The sequence below is a fragment of the Strix uralensis genome, chromosome 1, assembly GCF_047716275.1.
Source record: "Strix uralensis isolate ZFMK-TIS-50842 chromosome 1, bStrUra1, whole genome shotgun sequence".
NCBI classification, from domain to species: Eukaryota; Metazoa; Chordata; class Aves; order Strigiformes; family Strigidae; genus Strix; species Strix uralensis.
Genome location: NC_133972.1, coordinates 134,740,182 through 134,763,332, shown reverse-complemented (window position 1 = coordinate 134,763,332; position 23,151 = coordinate 134,740,182). Strand labels below are relative to the sequence as shown.

The following is a 23,151-nucleotide window of genomic DNA, read 5'->3' as shown; positions in this document are numbered from 1 at the left end:
TAAAAAAGCTCTTGATCAATAGCCTTGAGCAAGATACTTTTTTTTCTCCAAAATAAGTGACACTTCAACCCTACTCTTATTAAAAAAGTAAGAAGTGCTATGTAGGTGTCCTAAAATGTAAACACATGCTTATCTAGAATAAATAGGACTTATTTGTTGCTATGGAGCCAAAAGATAGACTAATTGACTGGGTAATGACTCAGGCCTCAGCGAGATGCTGAAGAGTAGATGAGATGTCAAAATTCCTTGGAGGGAAAGAAAAGGTGATATATTAAACACTGTTTGATATTACATAAAGATTTTTATTGCAGAATGACAGAGAATGCACCTATGAATGCAAATGCAACTTAGGGATTTCAGTGCCTGCCCCATGAAGAATACATTCTGTCTGTTAAAGCTCTTAGTTACGTATGTCAGATCTAAGCTCAAACTAACTTATGTTATTAGTTTTGGGAACCGCAACCAGTAATCACATAAAGGAGAGCTTCACCCCAAGACAGAGTTATAGGGTGCAACCTGGGCACTGTCAACAGTCTCCTATATAGTGGGGCGGTATATCAGTCCCTAGAGAGGCTGTTGCAAAACCTGCTCTGCTCTCAGCCGGTAATAGATACAAGTCTGTTTCCATTTCTAAGGTATGAACGCTGGCTTTTTGGTTCACAGTTTTCCATTTAGCGTCCCCATACAAATCCCAAAACACTGGACAAAAGGACTTCCATTATACAAACCAGAAATAAATCTGGAAACATTGCTTCAGGAAAAGAGGTGAGTTAATGTTTAATTAACAGCAGTGACAGAACATTCTCAGGATCAAATGGAAATGTAAGAATACCTCTAACTTTGAGAGCCAATGATCACAGAGACTGACAAATACCTTTCTCTACCAGAGCCTCCCCTTTGCCAGTCCACAGAGGCAGGCAGCTCCACGCAGCACCATCTCAGACAAAACCTTCTGCCTTCTGACAAGAGTCTTTTTCTGATCTTTGAATGTAAGCAGCCCAGATCACCAAAGTCAGGCAAAATGAATCCAAGCCTCCTCCCTTTTCTAATCCCCAGGAAGTTCAAGAATATTTTCCATGTTTCTTATGAACCATAAACACCATTCTTAAGCAGAAACCTGAACGTATTGGCATAACATTTTTAGCAACAATAGAAGTCCTCAGGACTCTCTGCTGCGGGTCAAGTTGTGTACACTAGGACTTGGGCATCTGAGTACTGGGGTTCTGAGTCCCAGACAGGAGACAACTTGGCCAGCAGCAAAGAAGCCATTGTCAAAATCTGGACTGAGACAAAAAAAAACCCACTTCCACTTCCTATTAAACCCTCATTTGCTCCATCACACTTCCCTTTTCCTGCAAAAGCATTACTAACAGCCACAACTGGAAAGAAGAAAGAGTATATCTAACACAAATGTTTGGTACACGATAATGAGAATTCATCTCATTATTTTATTTTGTCTCCCTTAATGTTATGTTATAGCATAAGGGTAATTTCTTGACAGGTGAATTACATAAACATTTATTTTAAAAATTTCATTTCTCTAATTAAACTGCACTTATCCAATTACCCATTAAAGCGGTTTGTAATGCAAATGCACATTTCTTACATGGTATTCCAAAGCAATGAACTGGAAAATGACACCTTGCCAAAATGGCACATTCACACATCTGATAATAGAGTTGAAAGTCCAAAAAAAAAAAAATCACCCAAAACCAAAACCCAAACCAATGCCCAAACTAACTCCAGTAGTTTAAACCAGCTTTTGTCATTATTTCAGAATCCAGTAAGGTGTCTTCAATTCAACTTTCTCTTGAACAAAACAATTTTATTCTTTACCAAATGCTGGTAAATCACAAGCCTGAAGAACACCCCACTTATTGTCCAAAACATCACTAGAGGAGCTCTAAAGAGCAGAACAACCAGACTTATCTGGGACTCGTTCAAAGGACACTGAAAACAACCTCCCAAATCACTCTGCACTGATGGGTGCGGACAGACTTCAACAGGCTCTGACTGTGGTGAACATGGTGTGGGGCCAGCATGTCGCAGAGAAATCTAAGAATGATGAACCAGCTCCAGGCCATGGAGCAACAAAGCTGCATTAGTGCAGCTCTGTGCCCCAGTTATTGTGCAGTAGCAAGAGTCAGAGCTCATTAGCTCAGGAACTGTGCTAAGCTCATTTATACACACGCTGTCTTCAAAACTGAGCTGTTAAGTCTGTGAAATGCTGAACTGTAGTTGTGAATCTACTAGGTCAGACTGTATCTGCACTTTATGCCACTTCTCAGTAAGCAGATGCCCCCTCTGATCTCATTCAAGGTCTGAGGAGTGCAAAAAATTGGCTCTCCAACCTAAACATCATATAGATAGTTATACCTCAGAAAAGAACCTGACCTTTTATCCCTATGCATACAACAGCCCCATTTAAAACCTTTCCACCAATACAAAATATGTGACTACAACAGCAGACTTTTTTTTTGTCTTTTTTTTGGACAGTATAGATACTCGAAATAGTCTTTCAAAAAAGACTTTCAGACTATCTCAAAAAAGACGAGACTTTTAAATACAATGGCTGAGTGTACAGGGATATGTGCGGGTATTACTGTACAGATCTTCTGTGATGAGTGTCTTTTATAGATTTTTCACATTCCCTTGTGTGATCTGAATCTGTATCTGCTTTATTTTGGCACAAAACCAGAGATCACTCTTTGGCACTTAGTTACACTGACAGTCAGCTAGGAACTGTTCTCATTTACAACAGCCTTCTGAGTATTGCCTACAGGCCACTTTTACAGGTCTGAGTAGCCTCAAATCTCCATGTTGCTGCAATAACTGTCTTCTCAGAGCTACTCTTTGATTATACAAGTGCTATGGTCACACAACACTTAAGAAAGTCTACCCTAACCCAATCCTATTGGGACTGCACATTCTCTATAACACCACTGTGTCACATCTTACACAATGATCTGCTTTGTACCTTCAGGGGGAAGAAACACAAGATATACCAGAAGCTCAGTGAAAGTCTGCCCATCATGATCACAACTGTGATCACGATGGTACTCTAATCCCTATGCAGGGAGATTATAAAACTTTTTCCCAGAAATTCCTTCATCTACCCCAGTCACACAACAGCAATTAAAAATAGAAACAAGATACTTTCAGTGAACAAAAGATACAGCATATAAATATCATTCATATGAGTGCTAGAACAATAAAGATGAAGTGCAATCTGTTAGAGGTTCTCTTCTAAAAGAAAAAACTCAAGTCCCCACTCAGAATTGTGCTTCTGGATTTAAGAAGCTAAACCACCTCCCTGCTCACCTTTTCTTTACTTACAAATGCTGAGAATCTTATCAAGCATGGACTGTCCTGGTTTAGCCAGGATAGGGTTAAGTTTCCCCAGCAGTGGGGGGGGGAAGCTCTAGCCAGTTATTCATATGCCATGCTGATGTCACATCCAGGCGCCAGAGCGCGGGAAGAATCGGTGATCATGTGGGTTGGCCCAGCCGGTTCTCTCACTGCTGTATCGGTATATACCTTGCTCTGTTCATTGTTATCACTGTTACTCTTATTGTTATTGTTGTTGTTTGCTGCGTTGCTGTTGCACTGCTGTATTAAACCTTTCCTTATCTCAGTCTCGGGGCTTTGTATTTCACTCCCTTTGTGGGGGAGGGGCAGCGGCCGCGTGGTCTCAGACCCCAGCAGGGATTAAACCATCACAATGGACCCACACATTTGCTTGACAGCCAGCTGTTCAGAATGTCTCTGGTGACTTTATCTAGGTTGCAGGTCGACTACGTTGTCAGAGGCAAAGTCATCTGAAGTGTCTTGAGCAGGCCAGCTTTAGTCTAAAAACAGTATACAGTCACATCTTCACTATCCACACCGACCAGTTTGACTCAGCTTGTCTATTAATCACATTTACCACGTTTCTGCCTCATCCAGCCCCTGGAAAATTGAGAGCTGGTAGTACTTAAGGAAAAGATGAGTGAGGAAAGAAGGCACACAGTCATATTTCTATAAAATGTGCACATTTATGAGCCATACGCTCAATAAAAGGACCAAAATCTACTGTGTAACAGAAGTATGGTCATAACAGCATTCCTAATGCTATCTGGTTTATTGAGCTACAATTTAGCCACAAAAGAATTGCGCCCATGGGTCCACTGAGTCATTATCTCAAGTTGGCTCTTTTTTCACATCTGTTTCAGTCCAGCAACATATGTATCACACAGTTCTGCTCCAGTGCACTCTGACGTGATTAATTTCTGTGACATGATCTCTGCCATTGCTACCGGGATTGTGGTGTTCAGGTTTGTACTGCCTGCTCAAGTAAGAGAAAACATTAACTCTCTGCACTGCAGCACAACTAACTACACTTCAGACTACTCTTCCTGCAAATTAGCTCAGTATCACGACCAGGCAACTGCAAGTCGTCTTCCTAAACCTGACAATAAAAGTCCCTTTCGTGCTGCAGTGACTGCCCTTAGTTCACTCTGGCCCCATGCCAGTCCAAGCCCGTAGGATCTTGTGGACCAAAACAGATCCTCCAGACCCTCGGACCACAACTTCTGTCCTCCAGATGAAGGATACAGAACAAGAATGCTAGACTAGACTGCTACCATTGGGTTGCTCTTGTTTATTCAGAGAGGCTTTCATGGTTTTTTGGACAGAACTCCATAACCTTCCCTCAAAATGACAGAAAAATTTTGTCTGGAAGTGAACTTTGTTATTTAAATTTGACAGGATGACCTCCATTCTCAATTGACAATTCACTGCCTGTTAAGTCAGGATTACTCTAGCCCTGAAACAAAGCACAAAATTTGTATTTGCCCTGTCATTAGTAAAAAATATTAACCTAGCCAGAACATCTAAAGCAACAAGAAAACAGTATGGTGTGGAACTAGGAATAACTAACACAATGATTTATGTAAATTGGGGTAGACAGAGTAGGTTGTTCCCCTTTGCCTTTGGTGCCAAACAGCTAATCTTCCCTCACAGCTCTGATGTTTCTGTCCAGAAGGATTAAACATATTAATATACAAGCCTATTGAAAACATTTAGAGTTCTTTCAGTTATTTCAGTTTAAAATAAGTAAGTGCTCGACAGGAGCAAAGACCAAAAATAAAGCCAGTGGAATACCAAGATTTTCCTGCAGTAAAAAATAATGAACAGAGTCTCGCTGTCTAGGGAAAAAAGTTACATTTCCAGAAAATTATGAGGTTCCTAATGAAAACAGGCTTCTATTTTGTGGAATTGGAAGTAATGAATCACCTTTCAAACTAAAGGACATCCAATTTAACATAAGAGGGATTTATATTAGTAACATTACCTTCCCTACAACATGAATATACCACATACGGATTGCAAGATTTTTTAAGGGGCTGGATGATTAGTTGGCAATTCAAAAACAGTCACTTGCTGAGCCAGCTTAAGGTAACATGAGCACTCCAGGGTCCCATGTCAGGACATAACCTGATCACCTACAAAGATTAGAAAGGAATGTTCCTCACATGCTAGTCCTGAGCAGCTGGCTCTGTGTATCACAGATCTTGATGCTTGTTTTTTAACCTTTTCCTTGAGTAGAAGTTTATCAGCATTTCTAGATTAGGTACACAACAGAATTGACTCTGTATGCCAAATCCTATTCTCTTATCTTTTTACTATTATGTGCTTCTTTGGTGAAAAAGAAAACAGTCCTATTATACACTTCAATATGCAGATGCCTTCCAAGGTTATTTAATTTACAATAAATGTTTTGCTTCCAATTTATTTTCATGGTCCACCAGACACTGTAAATGAGCACGTTATACAAAATAAAAATGCATAGCTTTACACTCAGGCAAATAAGCTCAGCATCATAAAGTTATTCAAATATATTTAAAATATGAAAGACTTTCTTGATTATAACTTGTGTGTATATATTTCTTACATAATTTAACTGGATTTTACTTACTAGATAACATATTTAAAAGCCACCCTTCAATGCTGTAGGCATCATAGATAAACTTTTAAAAGCTACCCATAATACACAAGCAAGATAATAAATACTCCTCAGACCAAATCAGATTATTCACTAACAACATAAAGTAAACAGACCTTCCTACTCCCCGTAGCTTCCATATTGCCACTGGCAACACCAACTAAAAATCCAGCTGCTCACAGTCACAGGGGTGAGCAGAAGGGCCAGCTTTGCAATTGGTCCAGGATGCTCAGGTATTTTACAGACCCTGGTACAGAAAAAGGAAAAAAAAAGAAAAATACTTCACCTGCCACTTTCTCTTCTTATGCTAATAATGCCTTAAATTCCTCCTTTGGCAGTATATGCTAGCATGGGATGGGAAACATTCCCAGACACACGTTGGCATATGTATTTATCTGTAAGTCAAAATGAATACTTTACCATCCATTTAAAAACTTGTGAAGATCTATGAGAAAGCATTTATCCAGAGTCTGTTTTTAGAAAGACTTTAATACACACATATATATACACACATATACACACTCACACACAAAACCATCACATACAAACATACATTAGGATTACATACAATCTATGTTTGAGCCTGAGCTATTTTACACTGTACAAACTCAAAGATGGTATCTATACACCACCTTTTGAATGTGAACAAAATGGCTATGGATAGCTAGAGAAAAGAAGGAAATAATTTTTAAGACTATGCTCCTAACAATGTTGTGCTCTACTGACAACAAAGCAGACATACCAGTGACAAGTTTCCCTCCTTTTCCTTTTTCCTTAATGGGGCATTTAAATCAAATTACACAGGGGACCTGAAATAAACACACGTCCAGTTTTAGAAAGAGAAAGCAACTAACAGGTAAATCAATTTTGGTAGTGAAAGATGATTCTTTCAGCTAAGGGAACATTAAAATAGGAAGAAGCAAAACTGAAGAGGCACACTCCCAGATTCCTCCCAACAGGTACAGTGCTACTCATACAAGAGGACTAAAAACCACTGGAAATGCAGTGTTCCTTATCTGTAACAATAGTTCTACAAGGGCAAGCTTGCATCTACTGAACAGGCAAGCAAAAGGTGGTTGATACAGTTTAAGTGTATCAGCTTTTTTGATAATTAACCTGTGTCACCTCAGTTAAGGTTAACTGTCAAATAGGCTGATTCATTTAAACCGTATCAGCAGACAAAAGCTGTCTGCTTATTTAGCAGAAGAGTAACTGCATTCTGTAACAACAAAAATACTAATAAAACACAGGCAAGAGGGCAAGGGAGGACTAAAACGAGAGCCTGGAGAGGGCTGAATTGAAATATGTGGAGGTGGCAGCAGAATGACTCACTTTCAAAATACTGGGAATCATTAAGCATTTGATCACTGAAGGCAAAGTTCGCTATGTCTTAAGATACCCCTCCTTCACCACAGGATCCTGGGATGAAGCAAAGCTAAAAGTGGGCAGACCCATCTGAAGAAAGACACTCCACGCATGCAAAGGAGTGTTCTGGTTTGACTTGACCTCTGTGCCGTTTTCCCCCATGGGGCAAGAAGGGAATGATCTTCCAGGTAGAGATGCAAACATCATTTCCTCTCTCACAGAAATAAGACTTCAGAGCCTTACCTGCTTTCACAGAGACCAAGATCCTACACTTTCCCCAACAGGATCCCTCAGCCCATTTCTGTCATGGCATTACAGTCATGTTGCTTCATCCTCTTCTTCTGTTCTCCATTAATCCAAGTGGAAATGGCAGCCCACTAGGAAGAAGAGAAACAGCCTTAATCTGTTCTATACTTGGATACTACAAGTGGAGAACGCACATAAATAGGGATTCAAAACATGGACTCAGCTCTGCTTGTGGGGCTAAACAACCACCTCTAGGCTGCTCAAATTTGTGACATGAAATTATGATGAGAAACCCCATGAACTTCTGGAGTAGGCAGACAAATACCTGTCTTACCCTTGTGCCACAGCAAAGGTCACTGATGGGCCTGATGGGCCTATTTGTCTAATGGAATATTAAATGTTCATTAATACTTTTGTTTGGATTAACTAACCACAGTGCCCTCAATCTAAGTTTCTCCTCATCTTCACTGCATGTGAACTTGTCAGATGCAGCTTCTTGGGGTCCCACACTCCCTTTAACATCTCAGTGTTTTCCCCTTTCAAAGCAACAACCAACTCTTCCCCAAGATCCTGTTGGACACACTGTGTTTGCTAGCACCACATTAATCTCAGCTATGGGTATGTTCTACTTTTCTTAGTTCTTATCACCTGTCCTCCCCATGCGGAGCAACTTCATGGAGTTAGGGACTCTGCTACCTTATATTTTTCTGGTATGTTTCACATGATACCCACATTCCAACTTATGCTTACATTATGTAAAAATGTAATTAAGAACAATTAAATCTATTTAGCAATGTATATTTGGTTTGGATATGGGTTTGAGCAAATAAAATTTTGTTTGGATCATATTCACTCACCTAAGCACATAAAATTCCCTAACTCTATTCTTATGACCTTTCCTTGCCTATTTGTTCCCTGCATCTCCATCCTTCTCCACTCCATCCCAAAGTCCAAGTACCTTTCCATTAATAAAATATTTTGCTCTAAATGTACCAGCATGCAAAAGGTTCACAGGCTGTTTTTCTAAATTAACATTCATGCCATTTTAGTACCCAGCCATGAGTAAAGCAAACAGGTTCTTGAAATAAGATACCTTCTTTTCAACATTAGGCTTAACACTTGACTAGACCAGTTAATGTGTTGTGACAGGCATTGTAGGTTCATGTTACCATCTTCCTGTACATCTGCATTTAAGTTTCACAATGCAGTGTAACTGGACCTTCACAACATCACCTTTCACCTATTGGCAACAGATAATGGCATGATTTGTAAAACAGTTTATTACAAAGAAAGAAATGGCCCGATAAAATCAGAAATACAAAGAATGACTTTGCAAATGAAAGTCAGTGGAAATTTTACCACTAACAAATGAGTTAGTCTGAGTTTGCAATAGAGAAACACATAGTAAGAACTTCGAGGAAAAAGCATCAGAATTGTAAGTCTTTACCCTAAAGGAAGATATAATGGTAGTTTTCTCTTACACTCCCCAGGAGAGTACAGTCCAAAACAGCTAACATAATTTGAAGACCACAAATCTATGGCCAAAGACTTTACAGAGGTAAATCAGATTTTACTGAAACCAAGAAAAGCTACAGTTGGTATGATCCAGCTCTACAAGCCACTCAATACTATCCTGGAGCCATCACAGGAACTATGCTTCTGAATTTCACGCAGGAAACAGAAAAGCAACAACACAGGCCAGATTCTGTCGCTACCATTACTCCATTAAGTTATTTCACATTCACATCGCTGTAGCAGCTATGAACAACAGGAACTGTACAATCCCAGTAAAATATAGGCTCTCCCCCAAAGGAACTCGTACGTAAGGCAGCATAGAGGACCACATACGGACGGTCAAGGAGTACCAGGAAACAGTATCATCCTATTAATGACTGTGCGCCAGTCCTCACCATGGGCTAATTTTTTTGTGGGCAAAAGAGTTTTAAGGTGGAATGAATAAGAAAGAAGAGCATGGCAGAAAGTACACCAGTGCTTATTATAAAATTTAACATATGGGCAAATGAAGTCAATTTCCTAACTGATGAGAAACAATAACTTCAAGCCTGATATGGAAAGTCAGATATCAGACAAATGACAGGCATCTGTCAGCTTGTGGAGCTGGAACTTGCTCACGCTCTGAATGTCAGTCTTCTATTCTTGACTGTGTAATACACAGATCTTGGCACCCTGCCTCCACTCCACACAAAACGAGGGAAGGGAAGCTGAAGGCCCTTGAAAATCATGTAACTTTAGCATGTGTAATATTGGTAGATTCTGCTTGAAGTCCTTTTCAATTTATTTTTTTTTTAACTTGCTATTTTAAATGTCAGTCTTCCTGGAATTAGTCTTAAAGTTGACCAGCTTGACTAATCTGATGAAAAAAGGAGCAGTCTTGAAGTTCACAGCCATGAATTATTGAGTGAATGACAACCCTTCAATACAACTGATTTTCTATATCCACAAAATAGAAAATTTTTCATCGGGATAATGGCGTGCTTCCACTACAAAACAAAGTCACTCCTCATAATCTACAGGATACACTATCATGACCACCACACCTACAGGATACTCAAATTGTAAGGTGAATTATTACAACCTGCTCCCCAGAGGAAGGCCAGATGGAAGTGACAGCTGGCAACTTAACGCCCCACAAAGAACTTCTGCAAATCGGCTCATAACAAACACGTGTATTCTAGCTTCCTGTTCCCATTCCCTTCAAATCAAACACCTCTGGCTCCCATTCCCCACCTCTGTCGGCTTTTGAACTTAGCCTTTGTTCCTGCCCAGTTCAGACTGCTTAATACACACACCCATAACATTTTTAATATTTACATATTTCATCACAGCAAATATTAATTACATGCATTTAGTCAAAGACATTGCTTCCAGTTTGATTGCAAATTTCAACAGGGGCAATAAATGTCCTCTCTGGAAACACTGTTACAGAGAATAACAGATAAATAAAGCACCTTTTTTCTGAGAAAAAGGTGCCTGCTCTGCCTGTCTTGGCTGTGTTACATCAAGCAAAAGAAATCATGCATTTCTGTCACTGACTTTATTCTTTTGATTACCAAATATGTATCCCCAACCCCTACACCGTGGGAGGACAAGATTAATAATACAGTAAGTGCACATATTGCTGCACTGAATGTTCAGTACAGCCAAGTGTCTTCTTAAGTTAGGCTGCACCTAAACAAGAGTTAGCATGCCTAGCTACTTCAAATAAATGAAGCAATTGCCCTTTCAATTTAAAAAGTTTGGCAAGAAACTGGGTTTTACTTGTCAGTAAGTGCAACCAAGTATAAATCTTACCAGTCCGGTATAATTTTTTTAATAGAAATTTCTGAAATTATTACAGTGAAATATACAGAAGTATTTAAACAAACAAACAAACAAACAAAAAGGGTTATTTAAACAAATGGTAAAATGAACCACTCTTGGAAGTGTTCTGCTCCAGTAGGAGGGAGACACATACCTGTGGGAAATCGAAGCAGAGCTAATGGAAGCACACAGCTGGCAGAAAATGCTTACTGCAGAACACTTTAAAAATCCACAACTTAAGAAAGAAGTATTCAAATACACTATTTAGAGTCATGCACAAAAAGCTGCCCAGAAAATATGCAGGAGAATGTTCATTATCTATCTCAAAGGAGTCATGAAATACAGTGAGTTTTAGGCCAACTCCACTCAGATCTGTCCATGCCCTACTCATATCATCAAGCTTCGAAGATTAATGAATAAAACACGGAATATTTTAACTCTGAAATTCACTTGCCTAACGAATATAGGGTAGTGAGTGTGCCAAGATGCTATGATTAAGTTATATTTCTTCAACTGCTCCATGTATCACTGAAAAGTGAAAGAGGCTTAGAGAGAAATAGAAGTAAACTTTACTTCACGAAAATAGCAATCTTAAATTATGTTCTTTTGCCTTGTAAAATGAATGAGCAGGCGAGGGTCCTGCAAATGCTAACACTAACTGATATATCTAAGAATTTGTCTCTATACTAAGAAGTTACAGCTCTTGTCTGTGTGTGTTTACCCTTGGCAGATGTAGTCTCTAGAGGCTGGGATAAAGTCTCAGGAAGTGTGCAAGCTCATGTTGCAGGATATGCCCCCAGAAGGATTTGCAAAGATATGATCATGAGCAAGTTCTGGCATCTGATCAGTTCTGGTTAACCAAAATTTGTAATTTGGAAGAGAATACTACTCATCTTATTTGCTACCTTGCCCCTACACTACAGCCAGACTGAAACTAGCTGCAAGGGATCCCTAAGCAAGTGCTCTGTACTGGAAAAGCCTCCTACAGGGAAAGTTCTAGCACTTATAGGAGTTTTTTAACAATACTAGCTACTGTCTACCTATTTCCTGCAGCAGCTTTCAGGTTTTAAGTTATTTTAAACATATCTAAGTGAAGCTTCTTCATTTTATTTCTGGAATGACTGAGTACGTAAAAGACTCTGGAGGCTGCAGTACATTTTGTATGTTAATAAACTTGAGTGGTATTTATTTATAACTGAAGATATAAAGTTCATTAGAAAGGACTCAGTTCTTTAATTTGCCAACAGGATGACTGCCAATCAGCAAGTATGTGCTGGCCAGCCATGCCAGAACATGCCAGCCTTACAGCTCTGCACTAACCAGACGCTACACATTATCTGAACATCCCATGGGGATGATCACAATACTCAGTGGAAGATGGGAGGCTACTCAAGTGGAGGTGGGAGAGAGTTTTGGAGACAAAGGAAACAAATCTCTAGGAATTTAGGCATCGTGTATTCTGCTGCTCCGGATAATTTGTTTTCTTTTCTAATATAGAAAATTCACAAAATTATTATATTAGAAAGTGTGAAGGTAAAGCAAGGCTAGTTCAGACATGGCATATGGGGTAAGCAGCTATGGATGGTGGCTGATTTGATAAGAATATTCCAGGTTGATTCTGGAAAGCTGCTAAGTCACTCACAGTAAAGTACGATCCATCAGGACAACCTATTAAGCGCATTGCTATTTCTGTTCATATCTGCACATTCTCCAAGCATAAGAACATCCTAATTTATGACTAATACAGGTTTTTCTGTTTTAAACAAACAAAACTCCAGAGATCAGCAATTTTTGCAGTTCAGATAGCTCATTTAATATCGCTGCTTTGCTGCAGCCTGTACAGCAGTTTTACCAAATGCAATTGTAGGCTAGAGACCATTTTGATGCTTTCCCCTTTTTGCTACAAAACTTAGGTTTCTGGAAAAGAGAAGGCAGTACACTGGCAGGAAAGTACCTTCTTCTTCTTACTTTTCTTGCTAATTTCAGTAGCAGGTATGATGGCAAGTGCTGGGAATGGCTGACTAAGCCTCATTCTTTTGCTGCCACTCTAATGAGGATTTTATTTTTATCCAGGATAACTGAAATAATACTGATCCTGCTTTGTTGGTAGTCTTTACCTACAACAACCTGTGTTTTGGACTATTTGAACGCCATCAGTTGCTTTCAATCCATCTGGAAGGTATGACTTCCAGTTTAAAGGTCTTTCAAGTCTGGTTTCTGATCGTCCTTCCAAGAATACACATTACAAGTAACAGTTAAACTGTTACAGGTGCACAAAGGAATGTTTGCTCTTTTTTTCTGAGCCTCTTACACTGTAGGAGACAAATCCACACATTCCTGTGCTGGTGCATAGTGACATGACAAAAGGCCTCACTTAAATTCCAAATAATCTTCACAGTTTATGCAAAATCTAATCACCAGATGCAAAATTTTGGTCTGAGAAGTTTGTTTCATTCTCAACTGTAATTACACTCACAGGGATCAATTTAGCCAAATCAGACCAGGCAAAATCTGCAGTAAAACCTTCAGAATCCAAGCAATGCCGTAACAAATCCCAGACTACCAGGCCATACTACTGATCCAAAGGCCAAATGCTATTTGAGTTACTCACTGGGGAGATTGATACAAATCAGCTGAGAGCAAGGAGAACAAGCTTTTGCCCTAGACTTTATAATAGATAGCCTCTATTTTACCTAAGCAATTTTGAACTAAACTTCACTTCAACTTTAGCTTTGCCTGAACTAGACATGTTTCACCTGGCTCAAGTTCTTTGTGTCCCTCATATTCTGGATAATTGCATCTTTCTGAATACCTCTCCAACAAATGGCTGCTTTCCATTTGTCACTATCACCAACTATTTAGAAAAATGTTCAAAGTTTATGTAAGAATGCACAATCTAGTAACAGGTGTCTACTGCCATAAAAGTATTGTTAAAATAAATAAATAGACATAATTCCTTCTTAAGAATAACCAACTCAAACACACCTTTCTTTGCTTCAGATTCAACTAGCTATAAGTGGAACACCACCACAGACAATGCAGTTGTTTAGGTTTGAATAACTGCGACACTCTTTACCTTCTCTTTCCTCCCCCTCTTCCCAAAACATCTGGTTTTCTGTAAGTGGTTAGTGAATTTTGGCTGACAAATGCCAATGGCTGGATGTTGATTCTCTGTACTGCCTGTAACCCCATTAGAAACCAGAAAGCTGATCAGCAGTTCAAGTGTCAACTTGATAATCCAGAAAACAAACAGCAAAACCTGTTCATCACCTTCTTTGCCCTAAGTTCATCCAAGGCACATTTTTGAACGCAAAGTCTGCTGGTGAAAACATCTTCTCCAGCTGACTAGCAAGGTGCTTAGTTCACTCGCCATGCATGAAAAAAAATCATCTGGACAATCAAAAACCTTAAAATTCCAAATACCAAAGTTTCCTATTGAAAATCTTAGACTATCTTAGAGTTTTTAACATATTATTTTTATCACGTCCTAAGAATTCCCCACCTCTTTTCATTGCAATGTATTGTCATAGAAATACTTTTCTCCTCTAGTTGGAGAATGGGCTTTCCCATAATGATCAATTGAAACTCACTTATTTCTGAGAAACACACATAATCCAATGGACAGCTGTAATTCAATTAAAATGATTAATATATGAATGACATAGCTCAGGAACACCAACAGAGTAACATCGAGCCCTCTAAGTCTTCAATTATTCTTTTATACTTTTTTCATACAAGAAATGTCATGGCCTATTAGGAGTGTAACAGCTGACTTTATGACAAATTCAGATAAAAACTATGAATGGAAATAAATCTGCCAATAGAACACACATCTTAAACTCAGAAAACCATAGCACTGAATTTGGCACAAGTGAAGGGGGATTTAAAATGGCTTATTCAGCTATGATATAGGAAGTGAAAAATATAGGGCTAAATTAATGGTTGCTTTAAGTAGATGTCACTCATTCTTGCATATTAATAATGCCTCTTGTACTGAGCATCTCTTCTCCCTGCTACAGATAGGTCATATATTTGCACTTCTTTTAGAAATTAGGAGATTAGAGACTGAATCATCTTCTTGTGTAATTGTTTCATTGCTGCTTCTGCTTATCACCTTGGACATGTTTCTTTCTGTCAAATAGCAGAGTCACTGTGCTATTGAATGAATCAGGCCAGGAAACCAGCTGTGACCACATTAATGCAAAGGTATTTATGGAAACGAAATGCACAGTGAAAACACTCATTTATTTTCCAAGCAGGGCTCATTAATCAGTGGCATTCTTCTAATACAATGATTTATGATATGCAGTATCATTTAAATTTAGTTTACCTGTAGTCTCAACAAGCAGTCAATTAGGACAGTTTGGAGTAGGGGTAAATGTGAGTCTTGCCAAGAGGAAGGATTTTTTATTTTCTGTTTTAAATAAGCCTTATCCAAGTGGAAAGATTCCTACTGACTGTTGTGGGATTCATCTTATACCTCTTGCCTTATGTGACTTCTGTTTTTATTCCTCCTGTTTTTTTCTGGCTTTTCTTCTTTGCCTTACAAACTTGCTCCTTTCTCATTGTTACATTCTTCTTCTGCCCTATTTCTTTTCCTTCTACAAACAAAACCAATTATATTTATCTTCTTGTGGATTACTGCATACCCTTACAATGAACTAGACATGTAGCTCTAAAACAATGGAGCAGATTAAAAAAATTACAAGCCATTCCCACTTTGTTTACTTTTCTCTTTATCATCTTTCCCAAAATGATGTTTTAAAATTTGCTTCAATTTTTATTACATTTCAGATCAGAAAGGATTGTCATATTATTTGCTGCAACAGTCACCCTGGCAAATTTAAATCAAGTTAAGCATTACTGTCTCTAGAATAAGTCTCACCAAACTCTCCCAAGTGTCTTGAATGGTACAACATGGATCACATAGCTTGTACCTGAATTGTCTTCAGGTGATCCCAGTAGGAAAACCAGGTCTACTGCTTTCTGCTAAGTATATCTGAAAAGCTGCTTAGTCCAAAACCATGCATGACGATCAGAGGTATCAGGCAGAAATACAAGAAAAAGTTTCTCTGATGACTAGAGGACAATAGCCCCTCATCTAACGTTCTTCTTCAATTTAGAGTTATCTGTGGACTGAGATGAAAAAGTCTTCTTGCTACAGAAGATCAACAGAAACCTCTGAATAACAAGATCATGCAGAAGGCTAGTGATCAGCATGAATATACAACACTGCTATGAGCATTTGTATCTCCGTGTGTATATTTTAATCCTTCAGGAAAGTCTTCTTGGAAAAAAGAGCGTACAAGCAGGTACTGAATACACCAAATATGAAGCGCTGGCAGCTGTGTGCCAATGAAAACAGAAGCAAGGAATTTTACAGTCCATTTACAGTCAAAAATTTTGGTCATGGTAAATCATTAGCAATATCCTTCTAAGTGTCAGTGCTCACCCAATTGCTTCAACATTTTTAATATCTCTTTTCTTATCAAACTGCCACTTCCCATGGTATAGCTTTAGGAAACTGTATCCCATATTAACCACAAAAAGTTGTCTTATTTCACAGTAATTACTACTCACAAGAACATAGTCACACAGGCAGTTATTTTCTACTAATTATTATATTTTTGGTAATACCAGTCACAGATCATTGATTTTTTTTCTTGGTTTCCTTAGGACGACTTGTTCCTTACATTGTACTTTCCAATTTGCTGAAATGTTAATAATTCATCCTGTTAGCTTTTCTGTAATAAATTGTACATGTTCATGAGTACGCTTGCTCCTCCCTAGCAGCTTTTGAACTTGTTTTGCGGTTTCAGACTCACTAGACAAAAGGAAAGCATCTCAGAAATATTAAGTACTTACACGTCATGTGAAAATAAGACTTTGGTAGAATGCTATAACCAAGTGAAAAATTCAGATACTCAACTGTACTAGATACCGATTAATTTACATGAGAGATACCAAGAAGTAGGCTTTGTTAGTTTTGATGTTCACAAAACCAGTTGCTTTTACTTCAACTGACTAAAGTACCCACTCTGCCATCCTCTTACTTGACTAAGCACTTAAGTTCAAGTCTCATTCAAAATTAATGATTAATGCTCTTCAGTAAATTATTACTTCTGGTTAGCTTCGTTGCTTCACTCAGTTCACAACACAGCACCAACCTTTGTTTTAGGAAAAGCCTTCTCCCTCCACACATCCATTTGCAAAGCCTCTGATTTCCAAAACTGTTTATTTTGATCTGAAACACTGTATTTATGATCAGGACTCAAAGGTGGGTTTTGCTTTTTTGTTTCAGAGTTTTACCCTTACGCCAAACTGCTATGTAAGTAAGTCTCAATCCAAATCATTAAGTAACAAGAGGCGTCCTGAATTCCTGTGAAAAAGAGGCTTATTTTGTCACCGGCTATTTTAAGTATTTTAAAAGCTTAAAAAACCCTTGAGGGTTCATCCGTTGATGTACTTCAAACTCCTTTACCACGTTGGTTGAAAAGGCTTTCTCTGAAAGGCTTAACAAGCTATTTCCCCTAATTTGGGCATTTAACTGGACGCGTTATTAACGCTTGAGCACAGCGGAGAACGGTTTAAGAAACGGGAGAGGCTGCTTTAAGCAGAGTCTCCGTACAAATAACCCACCCCCGCTCAGCCGGCTTTACTTTCCCAGCACGGGAGGGCGGCGGGGAGACCCCCCACCCGCACGGCGCCCCGAGGGCCCGGCCTCGCCCATCGCATCACCGCCGGCTTTTCCCCGGCCGCCGGCTCGAAGCGCCGACCGGAGAGCTGGGCGGGCCAGGGGCATCCCCACACCCTTCCTGCTCTCCTTTTCCTCACTGAGCTACAAAAGCCCGGGGGGCGTACAACACTCCTCTCCGCTCCGGCAGCCGCCACCTTGCCCGCCTCCGCTCCCCTCTCTCCTGCTCAGGGCCCGGGGCCCCTTTCCCTGCAGAGCAGCGAAAGGAACGAGGCGGCTCCCTCCGGCGGCGGAGGGCGGCGGCAGCCGCTGACGAAGGGCCTAAACCGGTCGCCACGACGCGGTCCCTCAGCAGCGGGGGGGGGGTGGCCCCGCCCCTTCCCGGCGCGCGCGCCCGTCCGCGCGTTCGAACCCTCGCGAGAGGCGGCCGCCGCTCGCTCCCGCGTTGCCACGTTCAAAGGCGCCGGCGGCGGGGACCGCGCCGGCCACGCGCGCCCGACACACCGCCGTCCCGCCGCCAATCGGAGCCGAGAGGCGCGCCGCCTCGTTCCCGGGGCGCTCCGCGATTGGCTGGCGGCGGGCGGGGCGGGCCGCGGGGCGCTCGGCGCTGCGCTGCCGTAGCCGCAGGGCGCTCCCGCACGCGGCGCTCAGGTGGCGGCGGCGGTTTCTGACTCGTTCTCGCTGCGGCCCCGCCCCGCCCCCGCCGCGCGCGCCGCCCCCCCCCCCCCCGTCGCTGCCTGACAGGAGGTGCCATGGCCTCACGCAAGAGCTCCAGAGGCGCCGGTGGCAGCCCCAGCCCCGGCTCCAAGAGAGGTGAGCGGCGGCGCCGCTGGGGGAGTGAGGCCGTAGCTCTGAGGGGGAAGGGGTGGGGGCTCTCCCGCGGTCCCGCCGGGGCGGGGCGGGCCGGGCGGTACCGCTGCGGGGCGGCGGCCGGAGCCCTGGAGCTGGGGGAGGGGCGCGGGGTCGATGTCGCCCCTCACCGCGGCGGGGGGTCGATGTCGCCCCTCACCGCGGCGGGGGGTCGATGCCGCCCCTCACCGCGGCGGGGGGGAGCCCCCGGGCGAAGCGAGAGGGGCCTGCGCCTTCCTCTCCGCCTGCGCTTCCCGGCGGGCTGAGGTGCAGCCTCCCCTCGCCCTTTTGCCGGCTCGCGTGGGCCGTGCTCCTCTGGCGGCCTGGGAGCTGGCGGGTGGGGGGGAGCAGGGACAGATGGCCGAGGTCTGTCCCTCGCATTCCCGTCGTTCCCCTTCTCGGGAGTTCACGTGGAGGAGAAACTCGCGTGGCCGGGCCTGACCGGTGGGGACGCCCCTCGAAAGCTCCCCAGAAGGGTTGGGGCAGGTTGTCTGCCCGAGGCGGGTCTTGACATCTGTAGGCATCCCGGGAAAGTGCGCTCAGACCTTTTCCTCGTCCAGAAGCTGGGAGTAGAACCGGGATGCTCCATATCGGATGCTAGTGAAGCCGTTGTTACTCTTGTGTTCAGACTTGGATGTTGGAATATCTCCTCAGGCTGACCTGTTTAACACCACTGGTCCGAAGTAGCATTACATGGTGTAGCATTAAGCTGAGGGTTTCTGTGAGTATAGAAGCAGGGAGGAATGATCTTGGAAAAATTCAAGCAGAAGGTTTTTTGAGACAGCTCTCCCTACCTTCCCTCCCCCAATAAAGACCACCTTAGCGTATCTGACGATTCATAAACTACTATGTGTGGACAGTTTAGGTAGGGAAAGCTTTATGTGCAGTACCATTTTTAAGCATAGCAGAACATGCCTGAAAGAGGAAAAAAACTATGTACTTCTGGAATCACTATGCAACCATGCACACTGCACTAAAGAAAGGAAGTGCTTTTATCAGAGATTGAATGTTTGCTCATTCTAAATAATTTGGTTTTGAGCTTGACATGCACAGAGCTCCAGTGATGAAATGTGGTGACGTCACTGAAATATCTGTTGTTCCTCTTTGAATATAGCAATAATATGAAGAATGGTGTTAATGAAAGGATGAACCATATAGTTTACCTATCACATGATGAATTAAGAGGAAAAGGTTTCAAGTCTATTTAAGCATGAAAAGTTTAGAGATGATATTACAATGTTCATAGAAGTGTGGGATTGGTTGGTTTGTTTTTTTTGTTTTTCAATTGCTAACCTATGTAGTAGAGTCTATTTTTGCTTGGGGTGGAGGTGCTCTGATCATCATCCAGTATTAAATACAGATTTTCAATTATAATGTATTAAGAACATGAGTCCTTGGTATAATTTTGAATACTAAACATGGTTCTGTTAATCTTTTAAATATCACTTTAAAGGTTCATCAACATTTGAAAAATAAATTTATCAGGAAACTGAATCTCTGACTTAAGTATTATGTAGGTTTTTATTTTCAGCCTGAGTAAAATTGTATCTCTTTGCATTAAAAGATTGTGTATCAAAAGGTTTGTGTAATTGCACCAGGGACTCTTTATTTACTGTTATCTATGAGGGGATGAAGCAGTATGAGTAATGTGTTAGGCACTCTCCTAAGATGTAACCTCTTAAATTTAGACAAATGTTTTGTTAGTTTCAGCAACTCTTAGTTAGAATTCTTTGGACAACCGTAGAAATTACAGCATGAAGCTGATGCTGTTTTCATAGTTGCAGCTGCAGAAAGAGGTAATGGATGATTACTCCTGTGTGAATAAAGGAACAGCTAGAGGAGCAGCATCTTCAGAGCAGCCTGTAAGCCTTCCACAGTTGAGTTGTGTGAAAATCTGATGAGGACATAATTTTGAGATGGCTAGTAATAGAGACTGTGAAGTATGGAAACCTCGAGTTTGAGGTGGTTCTTGATAATGTTGTAGTATTCACTTTCACAGCAGTTCATGGCAGAGGATGTGGCTTTTTGCCAAGGTGTTGCTCATAGCTCTGAAACCACTAAGTTGACAGCTCATCTAAAAATCTGTGCACTGAAGACAATGCCTGCATCTGAACGTAGTAATCTGCTTTTAGGTTTCCGCATCAGAAAATCTTGACGGTAATCTTACAAACAGATTATGGCTGAAGTAGTTCTAACTGTAGTTTATATAGGTGTTTTCAGATTCACTGAAATGTCAGATGTGGAACTAAATATTTTTTAGAAATAGAACTCTAAGTTTTACTTTCAAAAATCATATACTAGAAGCTGTCAAATCAGTCCTAATAAAAATAAATCTTTGTATTTAAGCTTTGCACTGCTACTGATGGATGCTTCTTTGAAAGTGACATTTGCAGAATCGTATGAATACGCCAGTGATTTTATTTGGAGTACAGAAGTGAAAACCAGGTCATAATTTGACAGTTTGGGGATACTTAAAGAGGGAAGCATGTGTTCGTTATTATCTTTACTGGGAAGTTTGGCTTCTTGTCACTAGCCTACAGAATCCATTGTAAAAACTCCAGCCTCTCTAAAGGAAGAAAATAAATTTTAAACAGCTAGATGAAGTAATAGATACTTACAGGAATATTACTTAAAGCTTCATTAGATGAGTGAGTTTTGGTACAAGAATAAATGCATGTCACCTGGTCATGGATTAACTCCCTCAAATTTCATGAGATAGGAAATTTAGAAATGTCTTGGGCATTAGCAGGTGGTTGTGGAGAAGCCTTCCAGTAAGAGTGAGGATCAGCACCCCAGCTACTTTTGGAATACAGATGGCTGAAAAAATATGAATTAACTTTGTAAGCTATGCTTAATGGTAGATGATTATAAGGCATCTATCATTATGTTGCTGTGTGGGTGTCTCTTGTCTTATAGTACATAAGCAAGGACTTAAACATAATTCTCACTGATCATATAGTTATGCAATAATTGCTGTCTGTTTTCTTTGTATTTCTAATGACAAGTGGGAGAGTAGTTCTCCAGTAAGCTAGGCACTATACAAAAAACACATTTCCATCACAAGGCATCGTCTATATCTACAGACAACTGTATTTTTTATTAAAAAAAAAATAAATCCTATCTCTGCTAGTTCTGAGGCTGTATTGTCATCACACAGATTGAAGTCAAGGAACTCTACTGTTGCTTTGATAAATTTTCTTTAATCTCCATAATAATGATTGACATTATCTTCTGACATCTCTTACTTTTCTCTGCAAGATTCCAGAAGATTTCTGATTTCACTTTTTCCTGTTTTAAGTATGTAGTTTCCTTATATATCTAAATGCAAATGTATTGCCAAGCTTTTAACTCCTTTTACTCATCTTTTGGACCTTCTAAGGTCCCTTAATCTAATCCCTTCGTTAATTTCTGTTTTTTTCAGCTTTCTTCAAATTCTTTTTTTTCTGTATACATTCAAGTTGACCCAATGTCCTTATCCAAATGCAATGTTGTGCTAATATTACTTCTTTTTCAGTTAACAGTATCACTTCTAGAAAGATAGTTGTGCCTCTTAATTTGCATGAACTTTGACATTTTATCTCATCTCTGTTGTAAAGACTACTTTATGGCGTACTTTCTCTGGGTGAGGCTCTCCATTAGCTTTTTAATTTACCTAAAGAGCAGAGAGAGTTCATCAGCTAAACAGGTCACTTTTTTCCTGCTGAAGCTCTTTTGTTGGCTCTCAGGAACATTGAACTTCACATCATTGTGATGTGGGATTGCCCGTGCCTTCTCTGGACTCTCTCACCTACCCAGCTTGCTGTGATATAACATCTCCTTTTCTTACTCTATGGATTCTATGTAAATATGCTTCCATCTATCTAAAAATCCTGTCTCTCTAATTTCTGCTTTGAACTACTGGACAGCGTGCTTGCTTTATGCTCTTGACTTTACAATTGTATAGTGTACCATCTGATTTCTTGTGTTACAGTCTATCCATTATCTCCTTCTTCATTTTAATTTTAATCCTTAGGAAGAAGGGTATTAAGGTGTTGGAGGTCATAAGTGAGATGTAAACTTGGGATGCTCTGTGGGGCTTAACAAATGTTTTGACTGGTCTGTCCAAGTCTAACTCCTAAGGTTTGCTGAACTAATACAAATTCTCATGAATTCAGTTAATGTGCCGCTCGGTGCTTTGATTATTTAAACTCAACGTTAGAATGTTTTCTTGTAGCATCTTTGGTATTCAGGAGTATACAATGGAATGTTATTACTTTTTTAGAGTTGCTGTACAACTGTTGCAGACAAATGAGAAATTCTTTGTGTCTCACTGGTGGAGTCTTTAAATACTGTTTTAGAAATGTTGCAGTGATTTCTTCACCAAGCTTATCCTATTGCCTAATTTAGTTGATTACAACTAGTTGAAGATCTTGAATTTTTACCATTAGTGCCTGATATTACTATTTTTTTAACAGTTTGGCACAGACTGGTAAAAAAAAAGTCTTCTTATTTGAAGTAAGATGGATTTAACCTGGAAAGTTGATTATGACTTGAGAGACTACTTCTAGATCTCAGAATTTTAATGGCGTTTGTATACCTGGTATCTAACAGATAACTACGGCTTTCAAAGTATGAATAGCTCATGTCAGTGACAAAGTATCTAAATAACAACTGTGTATGTTTCTTCCCTAAATCTTCAGGAAAGCCGAAAATA

At 40.5% G+C, this 23,151-nt stretch overlaps 1 protein-coding gene and 1 long non-coding RNA gene across 4 annotated transcripts in view; one reads left to right on the top strand and one right to left on the bottom strand.

Moving 5' to 3' along the window:
• Nucleotides 1–6,722: 6,722 nt before the first annotated feature.
• LOC141948953 (uncharacterized) lies at nucleotides 6,723–16,126 on the bottom strand. Its single transcript, XR_012630604.1, has 3 exons — nucleotides 15,853–16,126; nucleotides 7,592–7,725; nucleotides 6,723–6,792 (listed from the first exon to the last, which is right to left on the bottom strand). It is a non-coding gene; the product is annotated as an uncharacterized LOC141948953 (long non-coding RNA).
• A 2,129-nt stretch (nucleotides 16,127–18,255) lies between these two features.
• The window catches only part of ASPH (aspartate beta-hydroxylase), a 115,598-nt gene continuing 110,702 nt past the window's right edge, over nucleotides 18,256–23,151 (top strand). For 2 of the 3 annotated variants that reach the window (XM_074881922.1, XM_074881914.1), the window contains exon 1: nucleotides 18,256–18,422. In XM_074881922.1, coding sequence (XP_074738023.1) covers nucleotides 18,362–18,422 — 61 coding nt within the window. In that variant the 5' untranslated portion in view covers nucleotides 18,256–18,361. The remainder of the gene's footprint in view (nucleotides 18,423–23,151) is intronic. The other variant, XM_074881947.1, reaches the window with a different exon arrangement.